The sequence below is a fragment of the Aspergillus flavus genome, chromosome 7 (genome assembly GCF_009017415.1).
Source record: "Aspergillus flavus chromosome 7, complete sequence".
Lineage (NCBI taxonomy): Eukaryota > Fungi > Ascomycota > Eurotiomycetes > Eurotiales > Aspergillaceae > Aspergillus > Aspergillus flavus.
Window position 1 is genome coordinate 2,372,621 of NC_092404.1, and position 13,247 is coordinate 2,385,867.

At 47.8% G+C, this 13,247-nt stretch overlaps 3 protein-coding genes across 3 annotated transcripts; 2 read left to right on the plus strand and 1 right to left on the minus strand.

The window, feature by feature from the left end:
- Nucleotides 1–1,871: 1,871 nt before the first annotated feature.
- On the plus strand, nucleotides 1,872–2,677 carry F9C07_6019 (uncharacterized protein; the record flags this gene model as incomplete). The annotated part of the gene is made up of 2 exons (XM_071511420.1): nucleotides 1,872–2,099; nucleotides 2,522–2,677. The coding sequence occupies 2 exons, from the start codon at nucleotides 1,872–1,874 to the stop codon at nucleotides 2,675–2,677; spliced, it is 384 nt and encodes a 127-aa protein (XP_071367072.1).
- Nucleotides 2,678–3,008: 331 nt separating this feature from the next.
- Nucleotides 3,009–3,421, plus strand: F9C07_6020 (uncharacterized protein; the record flags this gene model as incomplete). The annotated part of the gene is made up of 2 exons (XM_071511421.1): nucleotides 3,009–3,112; nucleotides 3,247–3,421. 2 exons carry the CDS (start codon nucleotides 3,009–3,011, stop codon nucleotides 3,419–3,421), a joined length of 279 nt encoding a protein of 92 aa, XP_071367073.1.
- Nucleotides 3,422–5,017: 1,596 nt separating this feature from the next.
- Nucleotides 5,018–10,227, minus strand: F9C07_1885513 (C6 finger domain protein). The gene is made up of 9 exons (XM_071508466.1): nucleotides 9,843–10,227; nucleotides 9,222–9,452; nucleotides 8,448–9,152; nucleotides 8,237–8,349; nucleotides 6,763–8,166; nucleotides 6,622–6,702; nucleotides 6,343–6,545; nucleotides 5,767–6,277; nucleotides 5,018–5,689 (listed from the first exon to the last, which is right to left on the minus strand). Exons 3-9 carry the CDS (start codon nucleotides 9,117–9,119, stop codon nucleotides 5,470–5,472), a joined length of 3,204 nt encoding a protein of 1,067 aa, XP_071367074.1. The 5' UTR covers nucleotides 9,120–9,152; nucleotides 9,222–9,452; nucleotides 9,843–10,227; the 3' UTR covers nucleotides 5,018–5,469.
- Nucleotides 10,228–13,247: the final 3,020 nt, after the last annotated feature.

Consider the following 13,247-nt stretch of genomic DNA (forward strand, 5'->3'; position numbering starts at 1 on the left):
TGACCGGAAAGTACACTACCTGCAGATGTACCTAGATCATCCCACGATGCTGGGCTTCTCTCCCCTCGAGGTTCACGTCCGTATCCTTCCTGGGGGCCAAAATCAGAATCCCGGTGTCCCTCATAGTAGCGCCTTGATCGATTCTTATCCGCGTGCGCCTCCCTATCAATAAGTTCAACTCCTTGGGACCCATGATCGCGCTTTTGATGCTCAAACTGATCTGCTCGTCGCTCCTTTTCTGCTTGCTCCCTAGTAAGGTCAAACTGTACGGAACCCTGATCTTTCATGGTAGAACGACGTTTCGCACTAGGCACCGATGTACTCACTAAAGGCTCCGTGTGAAACACAGGCGATGAGTCACTTCGTCGAGGGGGCCGGTTAACGTTTGATCGAATATCAGTAAAATCACGGTAAAGGGGGATTTCATGCTCCCTAAGGCCAGAACCATGAGCTTGGTAGTCATAGTGTGAAAGTGTATTGGCAAACGGGGGAGGACGAGATGGTACAGTGTAGGGAGGAATTGTCTCTCCTTGCGAAGTATAGACAGCCTGAGAGACCGGTGCCACAGGTTGGGGTTGTTGAAGAGGGATGTGTCCTCTAGGGCGAATGACCGGCTGTGGGGGAGAAGGCGGTACGTTCACAGCGTCAAACTGTGAAGGATCGCTGGTGGGCACTGGAGCCACATGTTGAAGATTCCCAGCACCACTTCCAGCGCCCTCGCTAGTACGTCTCCCTTGATTGTTATAGCGATGGGCTAATGCGGCTGTTCCCAAAGCTCCCGCCGCTAAAGCAGCATTAGTAGGGAAACGACTCTCCGATGCGTTGGACCTCGTTCTCTTCTGCTTTTTGCCTTTCCTGTTGCCCCATCTCCAGCCCCATAATGATGTACCAGAATCGGAAGACGGTGATGCAGTACTGCCATAGAGTCCACTACCTCCGAAAGCAAGTGCTGAACTAACACTGGACGACGATTGATCCCCTGAGTCCACGTCCTCCCAAGCGTCGTCATTGGTAGAAGACGACGAATAACCCAAACGAGTGGGTGTAGGTTCTTTTTTAATGAGTACCTCACCTGTCCGTCGACTCCGATGATGAGTTGAATCAGCTATTGCAGTTGCTGCCGCTCCTATTCCTAGTAATGCCGCATCCACATCGTCCTGGTCTTTCTTCTTGCTCCGCCTTTTAGATTTCCCTGGCGGTCTTTTGGCATAGCCATTCCCAAATGCTAAATCAGCATCTAGGGAGGATGATGACGAGTTGTTGAATGAAAATATACTTATCCGCTTTTTGCTTTGCCGCTTTCTACGATTCTCAGAGGCTGTGAAGAATGAGCTCAAGCCACCCACAGATTTCATGGATGGTCTAGAGATATCCACAAAGGATGATTCAGAAGATGACGATTTCCGACTTTTGGTCTTCCGCGGTGACCGGCTGCGGCGTGGCTGATTTTCAGACACTCCGGTAATTGCAGTTCCCACATCTCGGTGTGCACAATGTTTCTCAGACTTTGACGAAGATCGGGACGTAGAGCGGGACAGCCATCGAGATTCGTTGTCTCGCAGGCCTTCATAGGAGCGGCGGGGTGAACGCCCACAGACGCCACGAGATGTGTGACTCTGCTTCTCAAGCGTTGATAGGTTCTCATTATCCGATGGCGAGCTTGCAGGTCGGCCGGATCGATCACTATAGGTGTTCTCGAAGTCTTTTTTTATAAAGGGCGTGTATCCAGCCAGCATCCCAGGCAACCAAGAACTTATGGAGGTTTTCTTGCGACGTCGACCCTCGTCCTCTGAAGAAGAGTAACGACTAGGTTTGCCCACTCGTGAGCGACTGCTGTAGCGGTCACTAGAGCGACGGCGGCGTCTATAATAATGCCTTCGAGGTGCGTCGCGCGAAGAGGTGCCCGGTTCAAAACAGTGCCTGCAAACACCAATGGTTTCTGTGTAATCCTCAAACATACCAACCCCTTCTGCGTCACGCCAAAAATCAATGAACTTGTCCAGAGGACCCCGTTGGCGTTGCTGGAATGCCATGCTCCCGGACTGAAATGGTGCTCCGTGGTAGAGAGCTGCATGATGAGGATGCGACGGGTCGGCAGCGTACGCTGTTGTCTCAGCACCAGCAGTATTGAGGGGTGGTGCATTTAGCTGGTCCGAGTACGCAGATGGACCAGCAGGTCCCACAAGGTTCGGGAAACCCTCCTCATTATTGTGATTGCCAGACTGAGAAAGATGTTCTACGTTCAGGGATGATTGATGATGGTGGCCCATAACATAACCTGCTGCCGCAGTTGCTGCTGCAGCACCAACTGCTGTACCTATATCTTGAGCATTGGGCGGTCTGGAGGGGCTTGTACCAGTAAGTGGGACAGACGTAGGCGTCGGCGACTCTAGCATTGGAGAGGATCCAGAGCCAATACCTTGGGGCCTGCCCTCGTCATGCGCAGTAGCGGTTGCAGCAGGCCCCAAGACCCCTTCAGTTTGTATAGTTGGTCTGGGAGGTTTGGGTGTCGGCCCTGCAGGTGGTTTACTTGATTGTTCGGGTGCTTGGATCTCTGGGTCTGTATCATCTGCGTAATAGTCAGCCGCTGCCGGCGTTTGTCCCATACTACTTGGCTCTTGCGGCGGGTTGGGATGCGGTGATGCCGGCATCAAGTGCGCTTGAGTATTGGGGATAATCTTTGGTGGCTCAGGCCGAACACCGGGTTGTTGCGCGACTGACTGCCCTTGGTCGCCGTAGTAATCAGCTGCTGCGCCTGCAGGGTTTGGTGGGTTAGGTTCGGCAACGAAGGCCGGAAACTGGCCCGGGAACTGCTGCTGTACATGAGGGTCGTAGACACCGGGCACGTTGGGCGAGCTTGGCATAGATGTCACTGGATGTGTGTTGTGGAACGGTGGGGGGAATTGGGGATAGTCAAAAGTTCCCACCTTCGGAGCCAAGTCTGCTTCAGCACCGGAGATGGGCACACTTGGCAATTCGTCAGGCTGAGTTCGTCGCCTCTCTCGACGATGACGACTTCCACGGTTTCCATTATCAAGCTCATCTGTATTGTCAGGGCGTTCACGGGTTCGTTCGCGACTCTGCGATCGGGAGAGATTGCGTCTGCGTCGGGGTTTGTCATCGCTGCCATCGCTGTCCGAGTATCGATCGCGACGTTCACTATCGTCAGTATCTCTGCGCCTCGGTGCCCGTTCGATGACATTTCGGTCAGGTTCGATCACGCTATGAGGTTCCGCCGTCGCATAGCTCGACGCAACGGAATCGCCTGCCGCACTGGGCGCATAGCGCTTGCTGCGGTTTCCAGACGTTGGGTAGGCTGACAGGTCACCCAAGCCTCGATCACGGTCGTCACCCCGTGAGGGCTTGCGGCTCACTGTTGAAGAAGCTTTGGATTCTGTTCTGCGACGGCTACTACTCGTAGAACTGGAGCTGCTGCGGGCATCGGACGAACGGCCCCCGGCCAATAAGGCCTTAAACATAGTGGGCAGAGAGCGATCAAGGCGATGCCCTAAAAAGCCAGGCAATCATGTGGAATACGGACTGCTGCTGCTGTCAAGATGGCAAAGGAAAGTGTAGGTAGGTGTGTGCGTGTGTTCAGAGAAAATGTAAAATGCAGGCCGGCTATAAGATAGTGAGGATGATAAAGATCGAGACCAAAAAAAAACCCCCCAGAAAGGAAGAAAGAAAGAAAGGGGGCAGACAGGGAAAGTGTAAGGGGAATAGAATACTTGGAGGGAAATTTTAACTATTAAGAACAAAAAGGACGCGTATAGATTGATTGCTCGGTCGGTTCAGCCGAGTTGTTTTTGCGACGGAAGAGTAGTAAACATTGGCGCAGCTGAACTGTGGTTCTTTTTTTTTCTTCTTGGTCGGAAGTCGGAGGGCCCCAGCTTCTAGCGGAGGCGAGGACCACTTTGGTCAGCAATCTAAGTTTGGTTGCTCCAGACTATCGTACCGCTAGTTAGGGCGATCGAGAGGACTTAGCGCCCTCAAGCAAGGATGGAGCGACAGCTGGGGTTTGAAGAAATGCTTAGAGGGGAGACATACGGTGCAGAATTGTTGAAGGAATGCGGGGAGGCTGCTGATGTAGGAGATAAACTGAGTTTCGATCTAGGATGAGATGCCTTCCCTATAGTAGTAGGTTAAAAAGTGAGGAATGCAGAGAAGGTTAGTTGGAAAGATTCGAAATCACGGTGAGGTGTGGGTGCCCTGCACGTGCGGGACAGGTCGATGCACATAATCAAAACAGAGATGGCTGGGGCCACAATGTGAACAACATGGGAATTCTGGACCATTAGTGCCCATAATTATATGTGACCAGTCTTGTACGAAATGAGTAGATATCTTAAGTGTTGAACTCAGCCTCTTAAGACTACAGTGTACGGAGTACACTGTAGTACGTACTTCGGCTACAGGGTTCCACCCCGCCCAACCGGTTAACGTGGTACGAAACAACCTGGACTTTTGGCTGCTGGAACCGGTGCCTGAGGCAGCAAAAGGATCCGAATAAGCTCGGTACAACATCCATGGAACATGACCATCCTTATCACAACCTACAATGGCCATTTCCGACACAAGGCATTCCCTCTGGCACGAACCTCAAACGCGGGTCTGACAATTAGGCAAAGTCATAGCCGGCGTAGGACAACCCCAACCTTCGTTATAGGTTTAAGATACGGTAGATACAAGGGACCAATGGCCACTGAAGGTTCATGCACCCCTTAGTCATCATCGCACTCAAGAACTGAGGTACCATGAATGCGACATGTCGAACAGGAAAGGATAATGTGCAGACCCAGCCTACGTCCATTGATTTAATCAGCATGCGCCCTTGACTCAGAAGACACCTATCATTCCAACAAGCAACGATAACAAGAGCCGCCAATGATCTAATACCATAAGTGATAACCGCCTAATCTGCAATATGCACTGCGCAGCACCCCATACGAAGTTCCTAAATGTATTGTATGCGGAGGCAATCCTCCATGAACCGCTAGAAATGCAATAAAAGATCCCTCCCGTTCCCATTTCCTGCTTCGATTAGCAGGTGCAGTCGACGCCAACCGACACCTTTGGAATACCACAAAAGAAAAAAGAAAGAAAACAAAGCCAACAGAGATAACCGTCAGATAGCCACCCTTCCTCTCCACATGCACAGGACAGGACCACAGACACAAACCACAAATGCAGGTGGTATCTTAAATCGAGACTAAAAACAAACAAATGAGCCACCATGCAAATACACGTATATATCATGAGTTAGATACGAAGTTGAACGTTGAAGCGCGTTCGGGATAGCCCACTGGTGGAGCAGAGAAATCGAAGTGCCGGCGGGTCACAACGAACTCTATAGCCACCTAGGGGCGTCATTCAGCTTGCAGTGTACTCGTATAACTGAGGCGCACATCGCAGATACCAGCAATGCTATTGATCATGAATTCGAGATTCAGATAGGCCAGGCTGCCAAGCTTAATCGGTTGTATCCCTCCACTCTGAGGGATTTCCAAATATTTTCTCGTATATCTCAGTAAGAATTCGCGCGTCAGCTCGGAGACTAGGAGAAATATAACGACTCTGCAGCAGAAAGTTGATCGTTCGCTTAAGAAGTCTCTCGAGTTCGTTTCGATCCACTAGTTCCGAGAGGCTAGACATGTATGTAGCGGACAATACCAACATGTTACCAAATTGTCTGTGAGGGTACAATAAAGAATGTCAGCTGATACATTTCAACCCACACATAACATCTGCAGTTGGTGTTCAACGTACGCATGGGCAGTGCCGAAAATGTTGGTCACTACCGGGCGACCCTTTATGCCATCGAAGGCTACTGTACTTAGCATAGCCGAATCAATACAAACTTTACAAGCTCTTCGTAGCTTTGTGGGCAAGTCGCGGTGTGCAATCCCTGTAAGCCCAGATGCAGGACCTATGTCACTTGACAAACGTGCCATGTTCGTGGCACCTTGACTATGGTTCAATGACGGTGATATCTGCTGCGATTTGGAAGAAGTCATAGCAGTAGCTTCAGTAGACGGTCCATCCGATGATGCGCGAAGGTCTAATTGTCCATAGTAATGAAGGGCATGATAAAGTAAAGGGCGATGGATAATGTAACGTGCACCATAGTACTTAGCTCGCATCCGTGCGACGTTAATCTCTTCTGATGGTGGATCTGTGTCTTTCCACTTCATCACAGCAGGTAGACTGTTTCGCCAAAGTTCGAGATTCATACTTAAGATTTCTTGAACGTGCGATGACCAATGGGTCTGTCCTTGCTCTGCGGACAATTATCTTAGTATACTTCCTTCAACTTACTATCATTTTCAAGCACCGAGAACTCACTTTCAACTTTGTACAGATCAGTATGAACACGGTTGAGAACCTTTCTTAGATGAATCTGGGCCGAGTAAAAAAACATCATCATAGTACTTGGGGCGGAAATTTCATTCGGAAGGTTAAGAGTAAACCGTCCCTTTGGTAAGGAGATGCGAGCTTCCGAGCGGGATATGCCGCTAGCGGGAAGATCAAGTTCTGCTAGTATATCACTGGATACAAGTTCAGCACTTCCCCGAGATTATAGGGAAAAGAAAGCAAGGAAAAGTACAGAAGGTGCACACATACCTCTCTAGCTGAAGGCACGTCCAGTACGCAAAATCGTAAAGGTCCTTGTCGGGGCCATCAGGCATCTGTGTGTAACGTTTTCTAGAGGTTTTAATTAGTGTCATATACTATTTTTGCTTGAACAGAGATGGTATTCCATACGATCGAACCAAAACTTGGCAAGCCCTGGCGGCTTGATAGATCCATCCGTGGCTTTGGAAGGGGTGCGCTAGCTGGCCTGCATAAAGTCCTGCTAATAAGGCAGCTTGAACGTGAGGCAGTCTATTTGCTCCTTGGAGACTTCCAAGAATCTGGGTAGCGTATGCGTAAAATGCTAATCCAGGAATATAATCCAGGTTTTTGTCTTGGGATATTGGGTGCCCCTCAGCACCACTCTGTCGATTGCCTATTAATGAAGGAGATGCAAAGGTGTGATTTTCCGCGACATAACCGCTGCCTTGCGACTGAGGAAGAGAATCCGAACCCGCGGGTGATAATATACCGTGCGTAGGAGGACCAGGTATTGTCTCTTTTCGGAAGTCCACCTGGTAATCTGTGACTGGGCCGGGCACAGGATTGGCTTCGCAGATACTGCCAAGAGCGAGGACCAGAAGAATAATAGCATTATAGATGGATTTTTCTATACGCCGGCCGCTACCCTGTTCCGCAGCAGACTGCGCATCGCATCCCACACCTTGTAAATTTTCGCATGAACGCTTTCGTTTTGCGCCTCGAGGCATATCATTCAAGTGATTGTTAAGTACTCCTGGGGACCGCACAGGACCTTTCAATGGGCAGTACATCCTGATAAAATGATCGACCTTGTTCTCCAAGTCACTCTGATCAAGAAATGGATGAAGCTGGTGCATATGTTTCATATAGCTTTTATGATAACGACGAACCATATCAGGGTCCGCGGTTAGCATGCCGTCCTCGTCAAGCCCTTTGTTCTCAAGTTTAATCTGGGGTTGGTTCACGTACACCCCCCAAGGTCCATTAGGGGGGGATGCCGGGTAGTATGGCTGACTTTCATTGAAGCTAGTACTCAAGGTCGTTGGCGGTGAGCACATGCCATGATCTTCACTAGTCTCATCTCCCTCTCCACGGCCATAGACACGGATTAAGCCCCTTTTTTCTTCAAGTTTCATCACATAATCCTCATCATATTCTCTTGGACGAAGAAGATTCCGAATTGAAGGCCACAACAGCAATTTGTGGGCCGCTGTTGTATGCTCTACAGGGATTGAGAGCTCACCATCCTCACCAGAAGGAACAACTTGCTCTGTGGTCGTTTCACTTGGTTCTGGTATCTGCTCCTGCATTGTAGCAATATTCTCATCCTTGGCTTTTGATTCCTGGATATCGATTATGTCCTTCTTTGCCAATTGCGGGACTGCCGGTTTCCGTGGTTCCTTAGATGCGGACTTGGCGTCTATCTTCGCCAGGATGGAGTTGAAATTGTTCCCGTGCTCCGTATTTAGCTGGTCTAAACGATCGAATCTGTCTAATATAGCGTCTTGGAATGACTGCAATCGATCTAATAAGAGCTGGGTCGCCTTTTCTTGTCTGCATATGTTGTTAGCGTCCTTCAAACATTAGTTCAGAGTAGTGAACTGGAAGAGCTAGGAACACAGACTTGTGCGGAGGGACTTCTTTGTAAACGCAGTTCAAGTTGTTTTCCTTGCAATGACTACATGACGGTCGACCTTCATCGCACTTTGCTTTCCTCGCTCGGCATTGATCGCAAGCCTTTAACCATGGGGCGAACATGTCAGCAACACCCTCTCCTTTTCACATATACATATCCAGTGGGCACTCTGCGGCAAAGAGGATAAAAGTTAACTTGCCTGCTGTGCTCGTGCGGCCTTGCGCTGGCGAATGCCATAGGCTTGGCTTTGGTAGTAGCTAGAATCATACGGGGCTGGTGTATGAGACATGGGCGGAACAGGAGTAGAATATGGAGCCGGGGGAATTGAGTGCGGCGGTAATGGAGGCGGAGCATCGCCATTACTATGTGGCTCTTGAGGAGTAAAAGACATCCGAGATCGATACTCAGGCGGCGCAGAATGCGGTGCCGGTTCATGAGCTGTCCCGTTCATGGGACCCCGGAACGATGGATGCGCTTCCGTTGGTGTGTGTTTTGGGCCCGTTAGGCTTCCCTGTCGGCTATACGGGCCGTCGGGAGGAAGCTGCGGCAGTTCGCGATTCGGGATAACAGGGTACCCATGTGAAGATAATGGCGGAGGAGCAGTAGATGTTCGACGTTGTTCTGCTGGGTGACCTTCGTAGGGTGGATAATGGCGCCATGGCTGTTCGTACATTCCTGGCACACTTGGTGGACCATGCGATCCGTCGGGAGGAATGCGATGCATTGGGGGCGCAGGTCCAGAAAAGGCAGGAAGTGTTTTCGGCTTATCGTCCGTTGAGATAATTTCCATAATCGTGGGTCCGCAGCTACGGCTAGGATCACCAGATCGCCGCAGATCCGCAGTGGACGGTCGATTCAGTGCGAGAGACATACGGTCATGAGGACATCATGTCCCAGAGAATTGCTATCAAGGACGGGTTTAGGCTTCCATACACTGGTGAGTTACACCGGATGAATGGTGGTGGAGTCTTACCACAGTAAGAGCTTCGCCAGAGGTTCCCCAAAATTGGCAATTAGCTCTTGAGGATAAGATCTCAGTTGTTGGCAGTGGGTTGGTTGCCTTCTCTTTCGTGGAGCTAATCTTAACTTGCGGTATTTGAACAGAGCGGCGACGCCAGAACGGTTGACGTTCTAATATCACGCGAATAGAGGTCCAAGGTTCTCCAGTTTGTTTGATTGCCGGATGGGAGCAACTGTCCACAGCCTAATAGCTTCTGATAGTCAGCTATAGTGGGTTTGAAAGATAACGATCGCAAAGCCAGTATTATAAACCGTCAACCAAATGCAACATTGGCAAGGAAATTTTAAAAGAAAAAAATAATAATAAAGGAAGAAGAACTCTGGGGAAATTAGGTAAGAAGTGGTAATAGTTAAAGGGAAAGGAAAGCTAATGCAAAACGAAACCCAGAATGATGGTAACAGTAATAATAGGTCGGACATCAAGGACAGAGCTCAGAATACTTAGTACCTGTCATAAGTAGTATAAGCTGGGGGGGGGTAGATGGAAAAGAACGAGATCCGCGCAGGAGCTAACGACTGGAGTGGACACACCGACCCTGGTCAGTGGGAAGAAAATAAGGTATGTAAGTAATACCTTCTCCAGTACGGAGTACTCCGTATAGGTACTGTACTTTTCTTTTTATAACGCCGAAGAGATGCGCAGACGAGGAGTCCAAATCAGGAAAGAGGAAGAGGAGCGCAAAGGGAAAAGGGAAACGAGAAATTAAGGGAAAAAAAGAAAAAGAAAAAGAAAGAAAAAAAAGTTGAAATTAGGAAAAAAAAAATAAATAATAAATAAAAATAAAATAGGAATAAAAAACAAAAAAAAAAAAAAAACAAAAAAAAAGCGCAGCTAAGGAGCAAACCAACGAAGCTAGAACAGGGGTAAAGTGGTTGTAAAATAGTGCTGATGATGTTCTTATAACGGCAAGAGAATCCTAAATCACGACGACAATAATAATAGTAGTAATAAGATAGTAGTACGTACACTGTGGTGGCCCAAAGGATGAAATAAAATACGACGGTCGTTTGGCACTGCCTCTACTCTCCGATCAGTTGGGAGATAGGTAAGCCAAGCCGTCGGGTCGCGTTGTGCGCGACAGCAGATCGAACGGTGGGAAAGCCAAAAAAGTGAAAAAAAAAAAAAAAAAAAAAAAAAAAAAAAAAAAAAAAGCCGGGTCTGCTCTGGTTTATTAGAAAAGAGGGGAACGATATTGATAAAAAGCGGGAAGTCGCTGCCAGAGTTGAACGGAGGAATAGCAATGGAGACACTGCAGGGAGAGGGATTAAGCTGGAATAGGTAAAAGTCGAAGAACTTACCGCCAGGTGTGAGAGGAAGGAAAACTGAGATAAAGTGGTGATTAGTTAGTGCCGTAAAGTAGTCCGGGTAGTTGGTAGTAGTGGTCAGTAGTTAGTGGATGAGGATTGAGGAAGAGGGGCGGTTTGAAGACCCAGTAAAGTCGGTAGGTAGGTATCTACCTAAGGGACCCGACTGTGGCCAAGTGGGAATGAATGATCTGCTGGGGAAACAAAGTAAGTAAAGTAGGAGGGGACAAATAAGAGTCGCGGAACGATGAGAATGATAGACAGGTATGGGGGCAAAAAATAAAGAGAGGTGGTAATAAGAAAAATAATAACAATAGCAGTAATAAAGAAGAATACTAACGGGATGGGGGACGTCAATCCACAGACAAACAGAACTGTGATAGCAAATTCTTGATTGATTGATGGATGGGACTGATTGACTGATGACTGAGATGAAGAGTGACTTTGCCCCTCTTTTTTGGTTTTTGGTAATCTTTTTTTTAACCCTGGAAGTGGAGGGAATGTCCGTAGGGAGAAGTGTCTAGTGGTCAGTAGTATGAATGGATGAAGAACTTCCGTCTCCTCCCTTTACAGATAAAAATAATAATAATAATAATAATCCAAATAATACTGACGACAATAGAAACAACAATCTCAACAACTCCAGTGGTGACAGAAGTGAGAGCAATAATAGAAGGCTATCCTTCTTTTTCTCTTCCCCCTCTCTGTTGTTCTTAGTTTCTCAACAATCTTTCCTTTTCTTTTTTTCCCTTGAGTCTTCGATCGTCTTTCGTTGCTTTTTAACGCGCGCCTCCTTCTGACAGATTGATTGACTGCTCGGCTGGGTCTTGTAACCTGGACCGGGATCCTGGTTTGCAGAGAATTAGGTACCACAAGCCACCGAGAATTGACAGATCGCTTTTTTTTATTTCTTTTTTTTATTTTCTGGTCTATACTTCGGTTTCGGTTTCGACTCTGCCGTAAGGAAAACAAAAGTGGGAAGGGGAGCAACAACAGAAAAGGGTAGAAGGGAAAAAAAAATTTGACTTGAGTGGAGCCGCAAACTGGAGCTGGTTGCTAACGCGGGACGGGTTGGAAGGAGAATCACAAATGAAGAAAAACCACACACCGGCGAATCCGTGAAATGTTTAAGCTACCTTTCAATTTCCTATCCTGTCAAGGGCCGACAATCAGCTCCATTCTTTTATTTTTCGCAGTGCCACATGGAATTATCTTGGGGGAATTGGTGTCACCCGAGCCGAACTGGACCGCCCAATAGCATTTACGTACCCTTGCCAGGTAGAGATGAGGAAATATATAAGTAGGATGATGACTGTTACAATTGATACCAGGCCATGCCCGGATCCTTCTCTTTTCAATCTCCTTCTTGGGAACAGGTGCCTCGTGAGATGACCAGAGAGTGGTCGGTGCCCAAAATCCGGAGGGGCAATTTCAGCGGTGGACTGCGTTGGTCACCAAAAGATATGGCGGATAAAGAGGAAATACCGATACTTGGGGTAAAAGTCTTAATTACCAAAAGACAAAGAACTGTGTGCAAAGGGGCTCAAGAGAAGGCGGGCGAATTAAATAAAAATATCCTTTCCTTCCTTAACCTTCACTGTTAATTTTCCCCCCCTAAGCTCTTCATATGTCTATTCTCAGATCATCGCCTTGGGTAGAAGCAAGTGAAACCAGGAATGGAACAAACATATGGAGTGGCCGCAACACCTGATTGATGATGAAAGAAAGAGACCCGGAATGGCTTATCCCTCTCCAAGGGCTGGTATATCAATAATCTAACTGGACAGTAGTACGGAACTTTACATACTCTAGACATGCTTGTTGTCAACACCTAAGCCTCTCAGACGCATTCCTTGGGTCTGTTGGTGCCCATCCAATGCTGTGATCAAGCTTAATCCAGCTTATTATTGGCAAGGTATCCCCTATCTTCATCTTCGACTTTCTGGTGGGTTAGATCTAAAGTCAATTCTTCCAGTGAGTTCAGGTGAGGAAGGACACATATCTATGGAGATTACGAGTGTGCTGTATGTCCAATACATATTGGACTCGAAATGGAGAGGGGGGTCACACTGGTAAAAAATAAAAATAAAATAAAATAAAATAAAGAGAGAGAGAACAGCACAGGCAGTCTAAGCTAGAGTCTCGCATAGAGGGATCAAGACAGTGCGAGGTATGCATGATGTGACCCAAGAAGTGCCCTCAACCACAGCCCCACGCAAAAGCAGAAGACGGTGAGAAACGATCAATGATATGGGGTTGTCACTTGGTCGTTGGAATCAAGGGTCATACCTTAGTTTTCCAACACCACACATGCATATGTAGTAGTACGTATCCTGTAAACTAGCTTTCTGCATGGATTAAGGAGGAGTCAGGAGGACCGCCTGATTCAAAAAGGCGGAGAACATGTTACCCTCATTATTGTGAAACTCCAGAACAGAGAAAAGTCATTTCTATATCTTCAAAGGCCAATAATTTTTGTTCTTTTCCGTGTTTCTTATTGGCACTTTTTTTTATGTGGAGCATTTCCTGGTTATATAAAAATTGGGCATGTTGCTGAAGCTGAAGCGCAAGCGCATAATAGATCATTCAAGGAGTGTCCCTGTCAGCTGGGTCCTGTTGACTTACATATGTACGCACATACCCCATAAAGTACTCCAGATGTAACTATATGTAC